This window comes from Cuculus canorus, chromosome 1 (genome assembly GCF_017976375.1).
Source record: "Cuculus canorus isolate bCucCan1 chromosome 1, bCucCan1.pri, whole genome shotgun sequence".
Taxonomy (NCBI): Eukaryota; Metazoa; Chordata; class Aves; order Cuculiformes; family Cuculidae; genus Cuculus; species Cuculus canorus.
Window position 1 is genome coordinate 83,754,858 of NC_071401.1, and position 16,950 is coordinate 83,771,807.

The following is a 16,950-nucleotide window of genomic DNA, read 5'->3' on the forward strand; positions in this document are numbered from 1 at the left end:
TGGAAGAGTGAGAAGCTAAGTTAAAGCAGAATTCCAATAAGCAGAAATAGTTTACCAGTTGCTCTTCTACTGCATTTTCAGGATTGTTCCTTGTGGTATACTGAGTCACAGTTTTACATTGGTCTTGGTTTTATAGCTCATCAAGAAAATCTTCAAGAGTTCGTACCTAGCTACACATGTACTAAATGTGTTGAAGGGGACACTGTTTCCACATTTGATGAAGTTATGGTTATCTCACTCTTAATTATCATTTCTGTAACACACAACTCCTCAAACCATTGTTGGCCAATATTTGAACTCCAGTAGCTTAAACAGCAGGAACTGAAATGTGGGTTTATTGAACAACAGTTCAAAAAGATTAAGTTGAGAGGGTTTAGTTGTAGTGTGGGCAAGGTGGATCTCATGTCTAGAAGATTACTCAAATAGTGCCCAGAATGGCAACGCTGATATGAATGCATACTGGCGTGTACTTTTGAACTAGAGGAACAGCACAGAGGGCTGACATCACTGACATTCGGAGCATTTAATTGAATATCATATTCCACATTTACACATCTGCAGATTTTTCAACTAAATATGTGATTACTAAGATGCAGTAGCCTTCACAGATGCGTAGAGCAAGGTGATGACATAGCTGTAAAGATATATATGCACCTGTTCTCATTTGAATGGCATGTTCACAATTTATGTAGCTACAGCTGGAGGGGTGGGAGGAAGGATGGGAATACGGACACCACCTGTATTCATCAAAAATATACATTAATTCTTATTCTTTTTTTAAATCATTGCATTGTACAATATACTAAAGTTATTCCCTTGTCCCATCATTCTTATGACTTTGATTTTGTTGCTAAAGTGTCATTGTCATGCTTGTATCTATGAGAAGGGATAAATGAGATTTATGTTTCTGTAACTTGGATAAGTTTAGTATGATTTATATAAATGCTTGTTGTAAATTGTGATAAAAAAGTGTAGAGATGTAGTAAAGAGGTTTTGCAGCATAGTAATAATAATTTCAAAATCTGATGTGAAAGGAATGCAAAAACTGCTAGGAAAAAGTCAGAAATAATCACGTTTTGATAGTGGACTTAGAAATGGGTGCAAGAAATGCACTTTTGAGTCGAGTTTTTAATTGCTGTCTTCTTACATTACAGTATTCTGATAAGGCCCTGTACACTCAGCTCTGCTTTTACCGATACATTTTTGATGTGGAGTATGCGACAGATAAAGTGATTACTGAAGAAGATAGAGGTAAGTTTAAATTTTTAATTAATTAACTATAGTTTAATAGTAACTTGCATGCTAGAAAATAGACCTACAAATTTGTACTCTTCAGATCTGAACTACCAGGGTGTAATCTAAAGCAGAAGACAGAAGTGTGAATTTAGGAATCCCCTGTAAGGGGAATGTGTTGTGTTGGAGTTAATGACTTTTAGAATATATTATGTGATGCCTTTTTTCTTTTGAAGTAACTACGCTTTGGAAAAAAGTGCTGTTCTTGCATGCACAACATTAGAGAAATCTCTTGCTTGAAGTTTGAAGGACATGTCAGCTTCAATAAATAGATTAATTAAAATGTATGTATACGATATCTAAAATAAAAACCAATTAAAACTTACATTCAACTATTAATATTGAAGAGACACTTTTTATCAGGGAGAAATTTATGGCACAAGAAAAGCTGTAATGCTATTTGTCTACAAAGCTCTGTTAAATATACAGATTAGGCTAATATTATGAAGATTTTTTTTTTCTTCATCCAATTACCGTAACATTTCTGAACTAAGGCATTATTAAGCTGTAATGCATCCAGGAGTTTTGTGCAGCTAAGTGATTTTCAAGCTGACAGAAGAACATTTCTGAAGGTGGGCTAATGTTTGGCTGACTTGAAATTCAGAATCTTTGGCTCTCACTGTTGAAGCGCGTGGTCCACAGAGGGCACTTCCACTGCATCCTCTGTGTGGTTCTGGTGGAGCCTGTGAAGAAAAGGTGCTACCACTGGTGACTGCTGTTCTGGTAGCTGCTCTGCCGTGACAGTCTTTTCCCACTCCTGCCCTGTGTCACCAGCTAGGTTGCTGGGTGATGGAAAGAAACTGAACCAAATTCGGTCTTTCTAAATGTTATTTTGATAAGATTTATATTAAAATCAGAGTAGTGTTACCTCTTGGCTAAAAAGTGTTCAAATAAATTTTGACCTGTTACATTTATGTTCCCTCTTTGAGAGGCTCTTGTCTCCTTTCCTAATCCCGCTAAAGTGAACTCACTCTGATGCTTGCACTTCAGAATGGCTTGGTACATCCAAAGAAGGCCACACTCTGTAGCCACGACGGTCTAATACAGCTTTGTAGATGTACTGAAGGAATGGTATATGGTTATGCTACTGCCAGCAGAAACCAAATTACTTTGTGTGTAGATCTCTTGCCTAATATAAGGACGTCAGAGCGGAAGAGGCTTTATGGGTGGTCACATCCAGTTCCCTGCAGACCAGCACATCTTTAAGGACTGCAAATTTATGGAACTTCATTTTGAAACCTTTACGTGCTTCTTCCCCTTTTGCTGTTGTTCAGGATGTGTTCCAGACCCTTAACCTGTGATGACTGAAAATTCACTATGATTTTCCCATTCTAACTTGTTGGTGGCTGGTTTATGCCCATTCACTGAATGTTTATTTATTTCCCTTCCCTGATGTTCTCTACTATGCTTTTGGAAACAGTGGTAACATCTCTGTTTTTTTTAAATTAAGGCAGACACCCTCTTCACTTTCTTTGGGAAGAACTGGTCTTCGCTGCCTAATCCATTCTTAGCAGCTTTGTTTGCAGTCTTTTCTAGGTTGAATTAGTCTTTAAGTAAAAGCAACTGGAAATTATGTGGTATTGTAGGTGGTATCTATCCAGTGTACTGGATCTGTATGTTTGCTGGAAGAAAGCTTTGTTGATGCTTTCTTGAGTCACCTATGCCCTGTTCAGATCTATATCAGATCATTAACTTGTAGTTAAGTAATAATAGAAATCTGGAGATTTGATGGGTGGGGGTCCCTCCTGTCATTTTGGAATCATGATTTCATATCTCTGGCTCATGGCATTTTGTATTACTTCCATTTTCATGGCTTCATTCACTTTGGACTACTTAATCTCATTTGTAATTTTAGTCCTCGAGGTTAGTGAATTATCTCTGAAAAATAGTAGGTGGCTTCTGCAATCACAGAATTTCCCACTTCCTTCATCGGAAAATGTTTCTTGGACCCTCACTGGAATTAGAGAAAGTTCAATAAGACTAGTTTCCAGAGTAATCTCAAGGAATTGTAAGAACTCTGTTAGGACTTTCTGTTCTTTTGGACAGTTTACCTTTCAGCATGGCATATTTTTCTCTTTTTCTTATTGATTTGAAAGTTATTGTGTAATCTTCTTCAGCCAGCCAGTGATTTCAGTCTTGGCGCTGCAGCACCTGGTGTTAAGGCCAGGTACATTAGATTTGTTAGTTTACCTTTGAAAGTTGGTTCCCTGACAAGAGGCTAACTTGATGAGTCTGGTAAACCTATGTAGCATTCTGTCCATTTTTTCTGATATCTTTTGTGAGGAAGACGTTTTTCTGTTGCTTTAAAATACATGCAGAACTTGAGAATAATTGCCTATGGCTATGTAGGTCACCTTTTTATTTTATAGATACCACTGTTCTGTTTTCTAGTAATAATATGTTACTGATTTGATACACTTAATGTAAAACTCTGTAGGATTGAAATAATTTTCTTATGCCAATTTTGTTGTAGCTCTGAAATGGAAATTTAGTGAACTCCCCTTCATAACATGAAGTTCATGTTGGAAGCCAAAACATTTTGTTTCCATGCCATCATTCATAAGCCGTTCTGTCCTTGACCTGTGATCAGCATCATTGCTTTTATTAGAAATGGTGGGCAAATTTTTAATGTGGGGTTTTTATATCTTTGGTGTTATCAGCCTCCTCTTTACTTTTTATGTGACTAAACCACTTATTTATTGTTGTTCTGATTTTGGTTTCGGAGATTTTTTGCTTTCTTGGGGGACATTGTTTTTCAAAGCCTAGATTGCAGGGACTTCTGTCAGTTCTGCCTTTTATTGCCATTTCCCTGAATTTTTAAAGACCAGTTCTTATTTTTTGTAGAATCTGTTTATTCTTAATAGCAGCTTTGGATGTTGTCCATCTTAGGGTGTTCTCCTATAAAAAGAAAGAATTTTCAATGGCCAGAAATTAAAGATAAAAATGTGTTTTCCACTGCAGTTTGAAATAATTCGTGTCATTCAGAACCATGAGATTTTGCTTCTAGTTCACTTGCATTTTCTATACTTGTGTCTTCAAGATACAGAACCTCAATTACAGAACAGGTTTTGTTCAGCTATTTGTATTGAAGGTCCACACTATTTATTGAAATGGAATCTAAGATAATAATTGTGAACTCAGTGGAAGTTTGAAAAGACATCCAAGCAGCTCCCTTTCAATACCATAGCCTACTTTTTAAAGATAGGCTAAATCTAAGAGTCCTCCAGTGACGCAGGTTCTACAACTTGTCAAGTTTTACAACTGGTTTGTTCTAGTACTTCACCATACTTACAATGGAGAGTTCTTTATATCTAAGATGAATTTTGCTTTCTGAAGCTTATTCTATGCACAATAGGTGATAGATTATTCTCTTAGAGAGTTTTACATGTTTTAAACCTGTGTGCAATCTTCTAAGACTACCAAACTTGGGTTTTTTGGAGGAAAAGGGGGAGAGTTTTCCACTTTTTTACGTTTGGATTTTTTTAATGGACTTTTAGTAGGTCAGCTCTTCGACAGCAGAAGGATTAATGAACATGTTATGCATATAACATGCCCTTCCAGAGGGCAGACTTTGGACTGTTCAGAAGGTTGGTTAGCAAAGTCCCATGGGAGACAGTCCTTAAGGGCAAGGGAGCCCACGAGGGCTGGATGCTCTTCAAAAATGAAATCCTAACAGCTCAGGAGCAAACAATCCCCATGTTCCGGAAAAGGAGCCAGTGGGGGAAAAAAACAGCTTGGTTGAGTAGGGAGATCTTGAGAGACATGAAAAAGAAGAGGAATTTCTATAAGCTTTGGAAGAAGGGACAGGTGTCTGGGGGGGACTGCACGGGGGAAGTGAGATCGTGCAGGGAAAAAATCAGGAGGGCTAAGGCCCAACTAGAAATCAAACTGGCTTAAGTCTGTGAAAGATAATAAAAAATCTTTCTACAAATACATTAACAAGAAAAGGAGGACCAGGGAGAATATTCAGTCCCTATTGGATGCAGAAGGAACAACAGTGACAAGGGATGGAGACAAGGCTGAGGTACTTAATGCCTTCTTTGCCTCAGTCTTCAATAGTAAGGGAAGTTGTTCCCCCTGTGTACAAACCCAGGAGTTAGAGGAGCAGAATGAGGCTCCCATGGTCCAAGAGGAGGCAGTTAGAGACTTTCTTGCCGAGCTAGACACCCACAAGTCTATGGGGCCGGATGGGATCCACCCAAGAGTATTAAAGGAGCTGGTGGATGTCCTTTCCAAACCCCTTTCCATCATCTTCCAGCGGTCCTGGCTGACTGAGCAAGTTCCACTAGTCTGGAGGCTGGCTGATGTTGTGCCCATCTACAAGAAGGGTTGCAGGGAGGATCCAGGGAACTACAGGCCTGTCAGTCTGACCTCAGTACCGGGGAAAGTCATGGAAGGCTGATCTTGAGTGCTATCATGAAGCACATGCAAGAGAAAAGGGTGATCAGGCCCAGTCAATACAGGTTCATGGTCTTGCCAAACTAACCTGATCACCTTTTATGACAAAGTGACTCGACTACTGGATGAGGGAAAGGCTGTGGATGTAGTCTTCTTGGACTTCAGTAAAGCCTTTGACACAGTTTCTCACAGCATTCTGCTTCAGAAACTGTCTGCCTCTGGCCTGGACAGGCACACACTCTCCTGGGTTGAAAACTGGTTGGATGGCCGGGCCCAGAGAGTGGTGGTAAATGGAGTTAACTCCAGCTGGAGGCCAGTTACAAGTGGGTTTCCTCAGGGCTCAGTACTGGGTCCAACCCTGTTCAATGTCTTTATTAATGACCTGGATGAAGGCATTGAGTGCACTCTTAGCAAGTTGGCAGATGACACTAAGCTGGGTGGAAGCATGGATCTGCTGGAGGGTAGGGAGGCTCTGCAAAGGGATCTGAACAGGCTGGACCGAGACCAATGGCATGAGGTTTAACAAGGCCAAATGCCGGGTCCTGCAGTTGGGGCACAACAACCCCATGCAGTGCTACAGACTAGGAGAAGTCTGGCTAGAAAGCTGCCTAGAGGAGAAGGACCTGGGGGTGTTGGTTGACAGCCAACTGAACATGAGCCAGCAGTGTGCCCAGGTGGCCAAGAGGGCCAATGGCATCTTGGCTTGTATCAGAAATGGCATGGCCAGCAGGTCCAGGGAGGTTATTCACCCTCTGTACTCAACACTGGTAAGACCACACCTTGAGTACTGTGTTCAGATCTGGGCCCCTCACCACAAGAAGGATGTTGAGGCTCTGGAGCGTGTCCAGAGAAGAGTGATGAAGCCGGTGAGGGGGCTGGAGAACAAGTCTTATGAGGAGCGGCTGAGAGAGCTGGGGTTGTTCAGCTCAGGAGGCTGAGGGGAGACCTTATTGCTTTCTACAACTACCTGAAAGGAGGTTGTGGAGAGGAGGGAGCTGGCCTTTTCTCTCAAGTGACAGGGGACAGGACAAGGGGGAATAGCCTCAAGCTCCTCCAGGGGAGGTTCAGGCTTGACATCAGGAAAATATTTTTCACAGAAAGAGTCATTGAGCACTGGAATAGGCTGCCCAGGAAGATGGTTAAGTCACCTTCCCTGGAAGTGTTTAAGGGATGGGTGGATAAGGTGCTGAGGGGTATGGTTTAGGGAGTGTTAGGAATGGTTGGACTCGGTGACCCAGTGGGTCCCTTTCACCCTAGTCATTCTGTGAGTCTGATATTGTTCTTGTGTTTATTTATACTAGTATGGCATTTACAACATTAGCAACAATATCGTTCACTTGTGTCATTTGCAGTCTACTGTAATCACTATACACTGTTGTGAGTCCGTCTTTTCCCAGTGTGAATAAAAATTAAGCTGATTGTTCTACATGATGTTTTCTTCTTTCACTGACTGGTGAATTTAGCTGTCAATTCTACCATCCAGGATATAGTTATAGGCCTTTAGTTGTATTATCAATAGCAGCATTTCTTCTTCAACCAAGTGTTACCGTTCACTGGGAAGTTTAAGATGATACAGTTTAATATGTTAACGTTGCGAGACAATGCATGGTTCATAGTCGTCATACTACACAAAGTTAAATTCTGAAATTCCTTGGCAGTCTTTCTACATTAGGAACTGTTGCACAGTTAGTATCATATTAAAAACCAATTTAGTTTTCAATATCAGTGTGCCAAAACCTGTAATTTACGGATACCAGTAATACTGTGAGGACTGTTTGTTCTGAATTATTTTTTTCAATCGGGAAAGGAAAAAATGCTCCATTGTGACTTGTAACACACTCAAAAAGTTTTCAGCACTTTCTTACACTTAACTTCAAAGCGAGGTTGTGGGTTAAGTCAGGCATTGCTACTTAGATGAATAGTCAATGTAGTAAGAAAGAGCAGAAGTAGCAAAGTAGTAGCAAATTCTGTTCATTTGGATTGAAAAAAAGCATAGGTGAACGATCAGTGATCTTAAGCACATGATATTTAAGTACAGGAGCGTGCTCACTCTGTACACCTTAAATTAAGAAATGGAAGCCAATGTATTTTTACGACTGTGTCATCAGGAGATCAAAATATAGTGTAGTATGCTTTATATCATTATTCCATTCAAATATTGGTATTGTTAAATATTCAAAGATATTACTGTTTTCATTTTGCTTCTACAGTAAAATGAAAACCTTTAAAGACTAAGAGAAATGGAGCCCACATAAAGGCAGTACAAGTACTCTACCTCATGCAGATGTCTGTAGTTAACTCTTTGTGGAAGGTGAGGATGCTACAGTCTTCTTATTCACAGTGACTACAGAATTATTCCAAACGCATTGATATCACTGAGTTTGTTTGTGGTGCTGCATTTTTTTTAGGGAAATAGGATCCTGGTCATACGATTTTTTTTCTGTTCCATAGTACAAGATGGAACTGAAAGCCACCGCCTCTCCACTATCCCGTCTCAGAGAAGGTAACAAATGTTGTTTGCAAGGCATTTAAGTATTTCAGGGACAGGAATTGCACAGGTGCTGCGGTTTATTCTTTCACAGAATATTTTCCATTATTGAACCTCTGGTTATTAGATTCTGAAAAGTCTGGACCTACCCATTTAATGGTTAAGCAGAAGAAAGTGAGGATGGGATGAAGATAGTTTTGGGAAGTGGTGAAATGTTCCTGTTTGTTAGGAAGACATACTAACTATACTTCAAAGTATATGCTACTTTGTGGAAATAGAATATAATTGTTTTGATCATCTGCTTACAGACTGTGGTTTTGTAAAAGCAATTGCATATTCAGAGGATGTTTTCACATTTTTATCACAGCTTTGTGTGTGCCTCGCTGCACCCTTCCATGCAACACCAGAAGCGCCTAGTTTACTTTATGGATGAATAAACTGCAAAATTATGTTAGGGAAAATGAAGCTCTTCTAGGCTGTGTGACCTAGACATAAACAAATAAAATTCAGTTCTGAACATTTGTGTGAATCCTATCATTTCAGTCTCTAGTGTTTTTCCCAAGTATGTTCATAACTTTGTGTGCCAAGTACCAGGTGGAAGTGGTTTGGGTTTTTTTTTTTAACAGAAGATTTTTTTGTAACTCTTTGAAAGAAGACAATTTATAATAGGGATGTTGGCAGAGTTGCTTGTCAGCGTGGTTTAGTGTATGTCCTCCTGTCAGCCGGTGACAGTGGCGAAACTGAGGAAGACAGAATGACTGCAACTGGGATTGAAAGGATGGGCCTGAGCAAGGAGATGTTCCTGCTCTGAGGTACAGTGGAGAGATTCAGTCAGATAAAGGTGGGAGAGCAGGAGTGAGATGGAGCTAGAAGGATTGTGTTGTAAGTGAAACTAGTGAAATAAGATGGAGACTTCTGGCATGAGAACTATTTGCCACATTTTTATCAACATACAGGCAGGAGGACTACAAAAAAGTACTTGTTGGAATAAATAAGAAAGGGGATGTAGTTATCTGCATCTGCTTTCCCAGGGAAGATATAGAGCGACCATATAAATAACCTACATACATACATGTGTATGCATTTATTTTTAAGATGACATCAGCTGAAACTTGGCGTATCTCTTTTTGCAGAGTACAGTTTGATAAACAAAGCATTTCTGTTTGCGTCATCTCCAGACACTATCACTAGGACTTCAGTTTACTATAGTGATCTTTACATCCAAGCAAACAAATGCTTCTCTGCACACTTGCTGTCAAGTACTTTGTCTTCCAATCATGTTGTTTTGAAGAGACTGTAAAATAATAATTTTCAAGAATTTAATCTTTGACTAAATCTTCCAAAGCACTTATTCATTTTTCCTTAATGTGTTGTTTTGGAGAGGAACATTTCTGAACCTTTTTTTAAGATTTGAGTCACCATTTCTTGAGTATTTTTAAATCTCACTAACTTTGTTGAAAGCAAAAACAGATGGAAATTATTCACTGTAGGGGTTTTGACCCTTTTGAAGTAATGTATGGGCAGCTAGCTGACCTTTAAATCTTAAATTATCCTCCCATGATGATCATACATTTTTAAAGCCCTTTGGACATTTTCTACATCTTAAGTGTAACTTTTTCTTCATTCTATTTCTGCTCGTGTGGTCTTTCTGTTATACCTACAAAATCTAAGTAAACCTCATTACACTGTAAATTTCTATAACCATTTCTCTGAGCACAAAACTTAATGGGCTAAGACACTTCTTTTGGAGTTATGAATTATTGAGTTATTTTCTCTGCTTGTGAATGAAGCAAATGGAAGTAATAAGTTAGAATTGTTGCAGGACGTCTGTAATGTGGGAAATCTGTGGCATGACAAGAGGGTGTTTGCTGTGGCTTCTACTGCTAATAAAACGCTTTTGATTAATGAAGACTTTTGTTCCCTGCACATTGTATTAATGTTGCAGGTGGAATGAAGTAGCAGCTTAACTAACTTCTGACTCCTCCTGAATTTGAATGGTTATTTGACCTCTCAAAATAAATATACTGCTGCTAGTGATAGATCTTTTTTCTGTATGTGGAGAGAAAGTAAACAGAAATGTCTTCTCATTTGCACGTCAGGATTTTTTCCTGCTTAAGTATATAGACACATGTCAACTTGTTATAGCCCATGCAATGCAACTCTTTCACATTTTTCTTATAGAAACCTTTATGATTTCATCTCTGTTAATAAAGTTTGGGGTTGTTTTTTGATGGAGGAAGTTCTGTTGTTAAATGCAAGTCAGAAGTAACTTCTTTTAGTGACTACTGCTTCTCACAGCTGTAAGCTCTTTTCTCTAGTGGAAAGTGCAAGACTTGCATGTTTTTCACTTTAGAAGATCTTTAAGTTTGATGGATCTGGCAGTGTACTAAAAAAAAAATTCTGTTGTTTAGATACCAGAATTCTGACATTGATGCTTATTTTTTAAGAATTATTTTAGCAGAAATTGGAGATATAAATATAAACATAAACAATTTAACTCTGTATAATCCATTCAGTATGCATGTGCCTAGACATCAGAAGGATAATGTAAAGCTAAGGCTTTAAAGTGATTTAAAAAAAGATACCAATTATCTGTATGATTTTTAAGTCTTGTAAGGAATGTATTTTAGAACTTGCCAGTGATGGCTCATAATCACTTTGATATTTTGAGGAAAATGGTAGCTTTAAACAGATGATACAGAATTTATTTCTAAAAATGTATTGTGCTTATACAGTTGATAGCTTTTATTTCCATAATGTTTTTTACTACATAATTATACATCTTAATTACGTAATTACCGTCATAATTATTATGTAATTACATGTAGTTCCACTAATTACAAAATCAGGAAGTGTAATTATCTACTAAAAACTTTCTGAAATCTTATTTGTTCACTAGAGATTATTTAAAAGACCAGTGACCTACTGAAGATGGTGTACAGTGTTGTACATAATAGCAGCTCGCCTTTTCCCTTTCTTCATGGCCAGTATAGTTTGAGAGGTTTGTGGCAGGACTTTCACGTCTTTAATTATTGTTTCCCTTAAAATTAGATTGGAAACCTTGACTGTATTACCTGCAAATTTGGAGCCTCTTAATTTTTGTCATCGGTACCTTATATGTTTAAATTTAAAGATCCCATAGCTGGCGTTACAGAAAGCTGCATAGTTTCAGTTAACACCTTTGTAACTTTATTCTTTGCATTTTGGTTGAGGTTATCTGGTTCAGAAACCTGGTTTCAGCTCTAAAGATGTTTGGAAAAGTATTGTTTATGGTGGTAGATATGTGGAGTGAAACCTTGACTCCACAAAAGACATGGGGAATGCAGCTGATTTCTCATGGGCCAAAGTTCTCTTTTACTTACTCTCTTTTTACTTAGTAAATCTGCTTTTTAAAAAATTGCTTTCCCGTATCTATCTACATACACGTCTGTCTGCTGATTTATTACTTACTATTGCACATACTTGGTTATATATATGTCTAAATTTATATATGTCTAAGTGTGAAACCAAAAATGGTTTACTGCATGTTAAAGAAGAAAAAAGTTGATATTTGGGACATTTTAATATTCTTTTGTGCTGCTACTTTATTAAAACTGACCAGATAGATACAAACTCTGTTTTCTATACATGTGCTGCCTGCAATAGGATGAATGAAGACAGTATTGTAAAGTGTTAGATTTGATGATTGTTTTTTATTCTGTAACACTGTGATGTATCAAAATGACATCAGAAATACAAAGTTTTCTCTCCCACTCACTGTAACAGCAAACATGCACTTATTACTTCACAGTGTTAAAGTAAACCACCAAGGGGGACATAATTTCAGTAGCAGAAAACAGAATTCATGTGAAAGGGATGATGTAAAAAAAAAGTGGGATATTGCAATTTGTGATACCACTAAAAAGGAAGAAAAATGTAATCTCTGTATCAGAAGGGAAACGGTGAAATAGAAACACGAAGAAAATAGGTCACTGGGATATTGACATTTCTATGGAATGCTTCAAGACTTAATACTGTGTGTGCATATGTTTTGGTGTTTTTCTGTGCTTATTATATAAGGCAACAATTACCCAAAAGCTATTTTAAGCTCCCAGACTTGGCCTAGGGCCACAGGTGATGTGGGTCTGACATCTTCTTGATGTTAAATCTAGTTACCTAACCTTGCATCTGCTAAGCATATTGAGTCCTAAGGAGAATTTGTCTCCAAAGCAGTTTGAATTATACTGACCTTTAAAAGAAACACAAAGTCATTATTTCTGAACACACAGTGTGAAAACAGGATCTTTATTTGATTTCTCAGCTTTAAATTCATGCCACAAATAAAATTATTTTCATTATTATACTTACTGGAGTATAGTAATTGCATGGGAGACATCTCTTTTGAAATATCTTTATGTACACTTAACAAAGGACTTATATTGAAGACATGATGAAATATAACTGTGCTCTTTTCTCTAAGAAAATGGACGGAGATAATTTTTTTCTTGTTTTAAGGACGAGAAGGCTATGTAATGAATAGCATTATGAAAGGTATTCGTTTTATTCCATAGGGGACACAAAAATGATGCATGATATGCATATAAAAATGCAGCACAAAACAAAAAAGTGTCAAAATACAGCTTAAATTTGGTTCATTAAATCAAAAAGTACTTCCCTTCATAAAGGAGTATTACATTTTTGTCGTCTCCTTCAGAAAAATGTGGTGGTATCAACCAATCCAGACTGATCTGTTTTGGGGTGAGGGGGTGTGAACTGAGAGCTTGAACCCATGGGTGTTACTGCCATAAAAATAAAGAGTGCACAAGAAACTATTTGAAGGGCATATTTCAAAACAGTGTGTGTGAGCACAACTGCTACCTCTTTGTCTCGCAAGCCATGCCTCCACTGGCACAGTTTTCAAGTCCCTCTCTCAGCAAAGCCACACTTGTTCCATGACGAAGAGCCGCTCTATGAGATGCAAAGAGAGAGAATTTTTTTTTTTTTTTTTAGTTATTTTCATAGGACCTTAAAGATCTTCTAGTTCCAACCCCACTGCCATGGGCAGGGACATCCCACTAGATCAGGCTGCCCAAGGCCCCATCCAACCTGGCCTTGAACACCTCCAGGGATGTTCAAGGGTGTCCAGGGATTGCTCCAGGGTGGGATTTTGAGGATTGTCTTCTCATAACATCCAACTGCCAAATTTCGTGTTTCAGGCTAATGAAATGCCATTGGCTTTTGAGGACCTGGGACAGACTAAAGTGTTGCTCAGCCTTAAAGAAAAAATATAGCGAGACATTCTTCTTTTCTGCCTTGTCTGTCTTCTGGGAGAGGTCTTAGATGGGTGAGAAGGGCGACTGGTCGGGTCAGGGAGCTCTTTGTTTTTGTCTAGCAGAAATGAGTTTGGAAGAAGTTGATTTGATCTTGCCAGGATTACAACTGTCAAATGCATATCAAAATGTTTTCCCATCTTATATTATTTAACTCAGAATATAATAATGTAATTATTTTGACATGAAAACGTTACGTACTGTGGTATTTCCACTTATCTTTAAATAGACGTTTTTCACTTTGTGAGAGATGCATGCAGTAAGACAAAACAAAAAATGAATAAAAAGGAGTGAGTGACAGCCTAAGCTAGTTTATTTAGATGATAAAAAACAAATAATATTTGAAGTCAATAGAATTTAACAGACTTGGAATTAAAACATCTAGCTACTTATGGTATTGTTTTTTATTTCTGGTATAACAATATATGTTGCATAAACAGCCAGCAGAACATAGCAGTAGCACATTTATCAGATTAATATTTTTCTTGGCGAAAAAATTGAGGAAATGATCGGGATCATATACTATATCATTTTTATATATATCTATATGGAAAATATATTCAGATATCATCAGGATAGAGTTTTGTTGTTCTGTTTTGGTTTGGATTTTTTTAGAAATGGTAGACATGTTGGGTTTCTAGGTGCCCTCATCTTTTTATTTTTCCAGTCTTCTTACACTTTAGAGATCCTTTGGAAATAACTTTCGGTTTCCTGCTGCCATGAACATCTGGTGTCACCTGCTGCTGGCGCTTTACTGTCACTAAAGCCCTAGGCCTGTCATAGGGTTAGCATCCTTCACCAAAAAATAGATGTGAAAAGAGAGTAGCAGTACACTCAAACTTTACAAAGGTTTTATGAAGGTAAATAAAAGAAGGGTAAGATATTACCAAGGGATAAGATAAACGGGTAATTGCCACATTGCACATCCATATGCTAGGATGTCTTTCAGTTACTTGCCTGTGTGCTTCTACTCTGACTGTAGAAACAATATTAATAGTTCAGCATTACACTTCCTTTGAAAGGATTTGAGTTGTTGAAGATTTTTTGTGGCATAACAATTACAGAGTAAACTTTTCTTTCCTTTTGCAGGGAGGAGGGGAAGGTTATGTCTTTTATTTATTTGTTTGGTCTTTGCTTCTTAAAAGAACTTCCAGTTCTCGCATCAAAATCTGGTGCTTATCTTGGTACCGTAATTGAGGGCCCAACAAAATACTAATACTGAGGTAACTTCCTCTTAGATTGTCATAGGGATTCATAGGGGGATTTTGTTGGATAGGTTGTATTTTAAAAAGGCAAGGAGAAATGCCTCTTCTGAATTACATGAGGAAAGAGCATTAGTGCAAAAGTAGAATAAAGCTGTGAAAGAACCAATGAGATGTATGAAGTGAATTTGATAAAAAAACAATCCTGAAATTCACAATAAAGAAAATGCAGAAGAGAGTCCTGAGAAACAGAAATATGGAAGGATTTGGAGAGGCAACAGTAAATTAAACTAATTTGCAGTACAGCCTGACATTGATATAACTCATTGCAAAATGTAGCCTTTATTTTTATGGATTGCTTGAACCCAGTAAGGTTAAAATTAGATCCTGCATTTCCAGTGGGAGCTCCCCAAACTCTGGACTTCATTACAGTTGTACTTGTTATCCCCTGAGAAGTTTTTCTTGATTAAGGGATTGTTAAATAAGATCTGTATATATGTATTAATTGAAAACTGTTGCATGATTGTAGGCAGCGCCTTATATTGCCATTAGTCATCTCTGAAAGGATTCTAGAGTTGGTTTCATTTGAAAACAGGTCATTTTGTATCATCTTGTTCTGGATATGTGAAGTGGGGAAGGGAAAAAGTCTGGGAAAGTATGTGGTAAAGAAGTTGTTTTTGTCAACCTCTAAACATAAAATACAATTTGTGAGGAAGTCTCTCTGCGGAAATCAGCAGTTTTACAGATGGAGTACATCCTTCTTGGGAAGTTTCTTCAGCAACTGCAAGCTGATGTTTTTGAAATGTCTGGAGTAGGCCAGTATTTCTGTTGAGTAGTACATTTTTGAAGGCCATTATTATGATAAACCATGTCCTTAGCATAATTCAAATTGGTATATAAACTTTGATTTTAAAACTTGAGTTCTTTTGCAGACTGTGAACTACAAACAGCATTTGGAAAAAAAAAAAAGATACTGTTGAATTTACACAGAATTTTTTACATTTAAGACTTTCCAGCAGTGTAGATTCTTTGTGTCACCAACTAAGTCTAGCTAAGAGAGGCCCAAGGAATTCCTGAAGGTCAAACAGCCTTTTCAAAGCTCTCTACTGCAATATATCCCAATTACAAAGATAGTATAAATCACACCAGTGACAGGCCTTTCATATAGTAAGAAGCCACCTTTATCTTTTCAGCTGATACACATTGCCTTTAAAAAAAGTGTGTGAGTGATGTGTTGGGAAATGAACTATTGTAGGCAACAGCAGTGAGTTCAGTAATGAGTGGGGATACACGTAAAGGTTTCCTCCCTTTAGAGGAAATCCATCTGATTCTTTGCTTTGATAGATGCAAAGGGGCTGAGAGAGGGGTGAACAGAAGATCCTTCATCTTTCCATGGGTAGGATTTTCTACTTAGACGTAGACAATCGCATCATAGATGAACATGCTTCCCAAAGTGGTGTATGTGTATATGGTGATATTTGAGACAAAAGTATGTGCAGCAGTGAGGTCCTAGCAGAGATGAGACCTGAATACTCCTAAAATATGAAATGGCTCCAAAAAGTTAAAGGGTTGCATTTCAATGAAGTGACCCAAGAGACTTCATACATCTCCCCTCTCTACTGGCAATTATGATATGCTTCACTAACATTTTCTGGTGTCAAGACCATAAGAAGTGCCGATTTTGTATGAACACAAGAGAGTCGAGATCCACTTCTGCACAGAAGATACCAATTCAGTCTTAGCAAGAATATTATAGAATGACTGAGGCAAGGAGGTTCTTCTGGAGATCGTCTGGTCCCACACCTGCTCAGAGCAGGGTGAGCCACAGTAGCTTGCTCAGGGCCATATGCACTTGGGTTTGAGTATTTCTATGGATGGAGGCTCCCCAGCTTCTCTGGGCAACCTGTTCCACCATTTGACCACCCTCACAGTAAAAAAGAAAGGTATTATGTTTACTTGAAATTTGTTCTGTTTCAATTTGTGCTTTGCTGCCTCTCCTTCTGTCAGGATCAGGTGTTTATACAAATTGACATTGAGCCTGCCTTGAGCCTTCTCTGCTTCAGGCCAAGCAGTCCCAGCTTTCTTAGCCTTGAATGGTGGATGCTCCAGTCCCTGTGATTGTCTTTATAGCCCTTTGTTGAACTCGTTCCAGGAAACCCATTTCTCTCCTGTACTGGGTAGCAAGCACCAGCCCCAGCACTCCAGGTTTCTCTCAACAGGGCAGGGCAGAGCACATGGGTTATCTCCCTCAGCCTGCTGG

At 38.2% G+C, this 16,950-nt stretch overlaps 1 protein-coding gene across 1 annotated transcript in view; it reads left to right on the plus strand.

The window, feature by feature from the left end:
* Positions 1-16,950, plus strand: part of POLA1 (DNA polymerase alpha 1, catalytic subunit) — a 204,912-nt gene that overhangs the window by 158,989 nt on the left and 28,973 nt on the right. Inside the window, exon 36 of the mRNA XM_054088003.1 lies at positions 1,155-1,251. Within this exon, the coding sequence (XP_053943978.1) occupies positions 1,155-1,251 (97 nt within the window). The remainder of the gene's footprint in view (positions 1-1,154; positions 1,252-16,950) is intronic.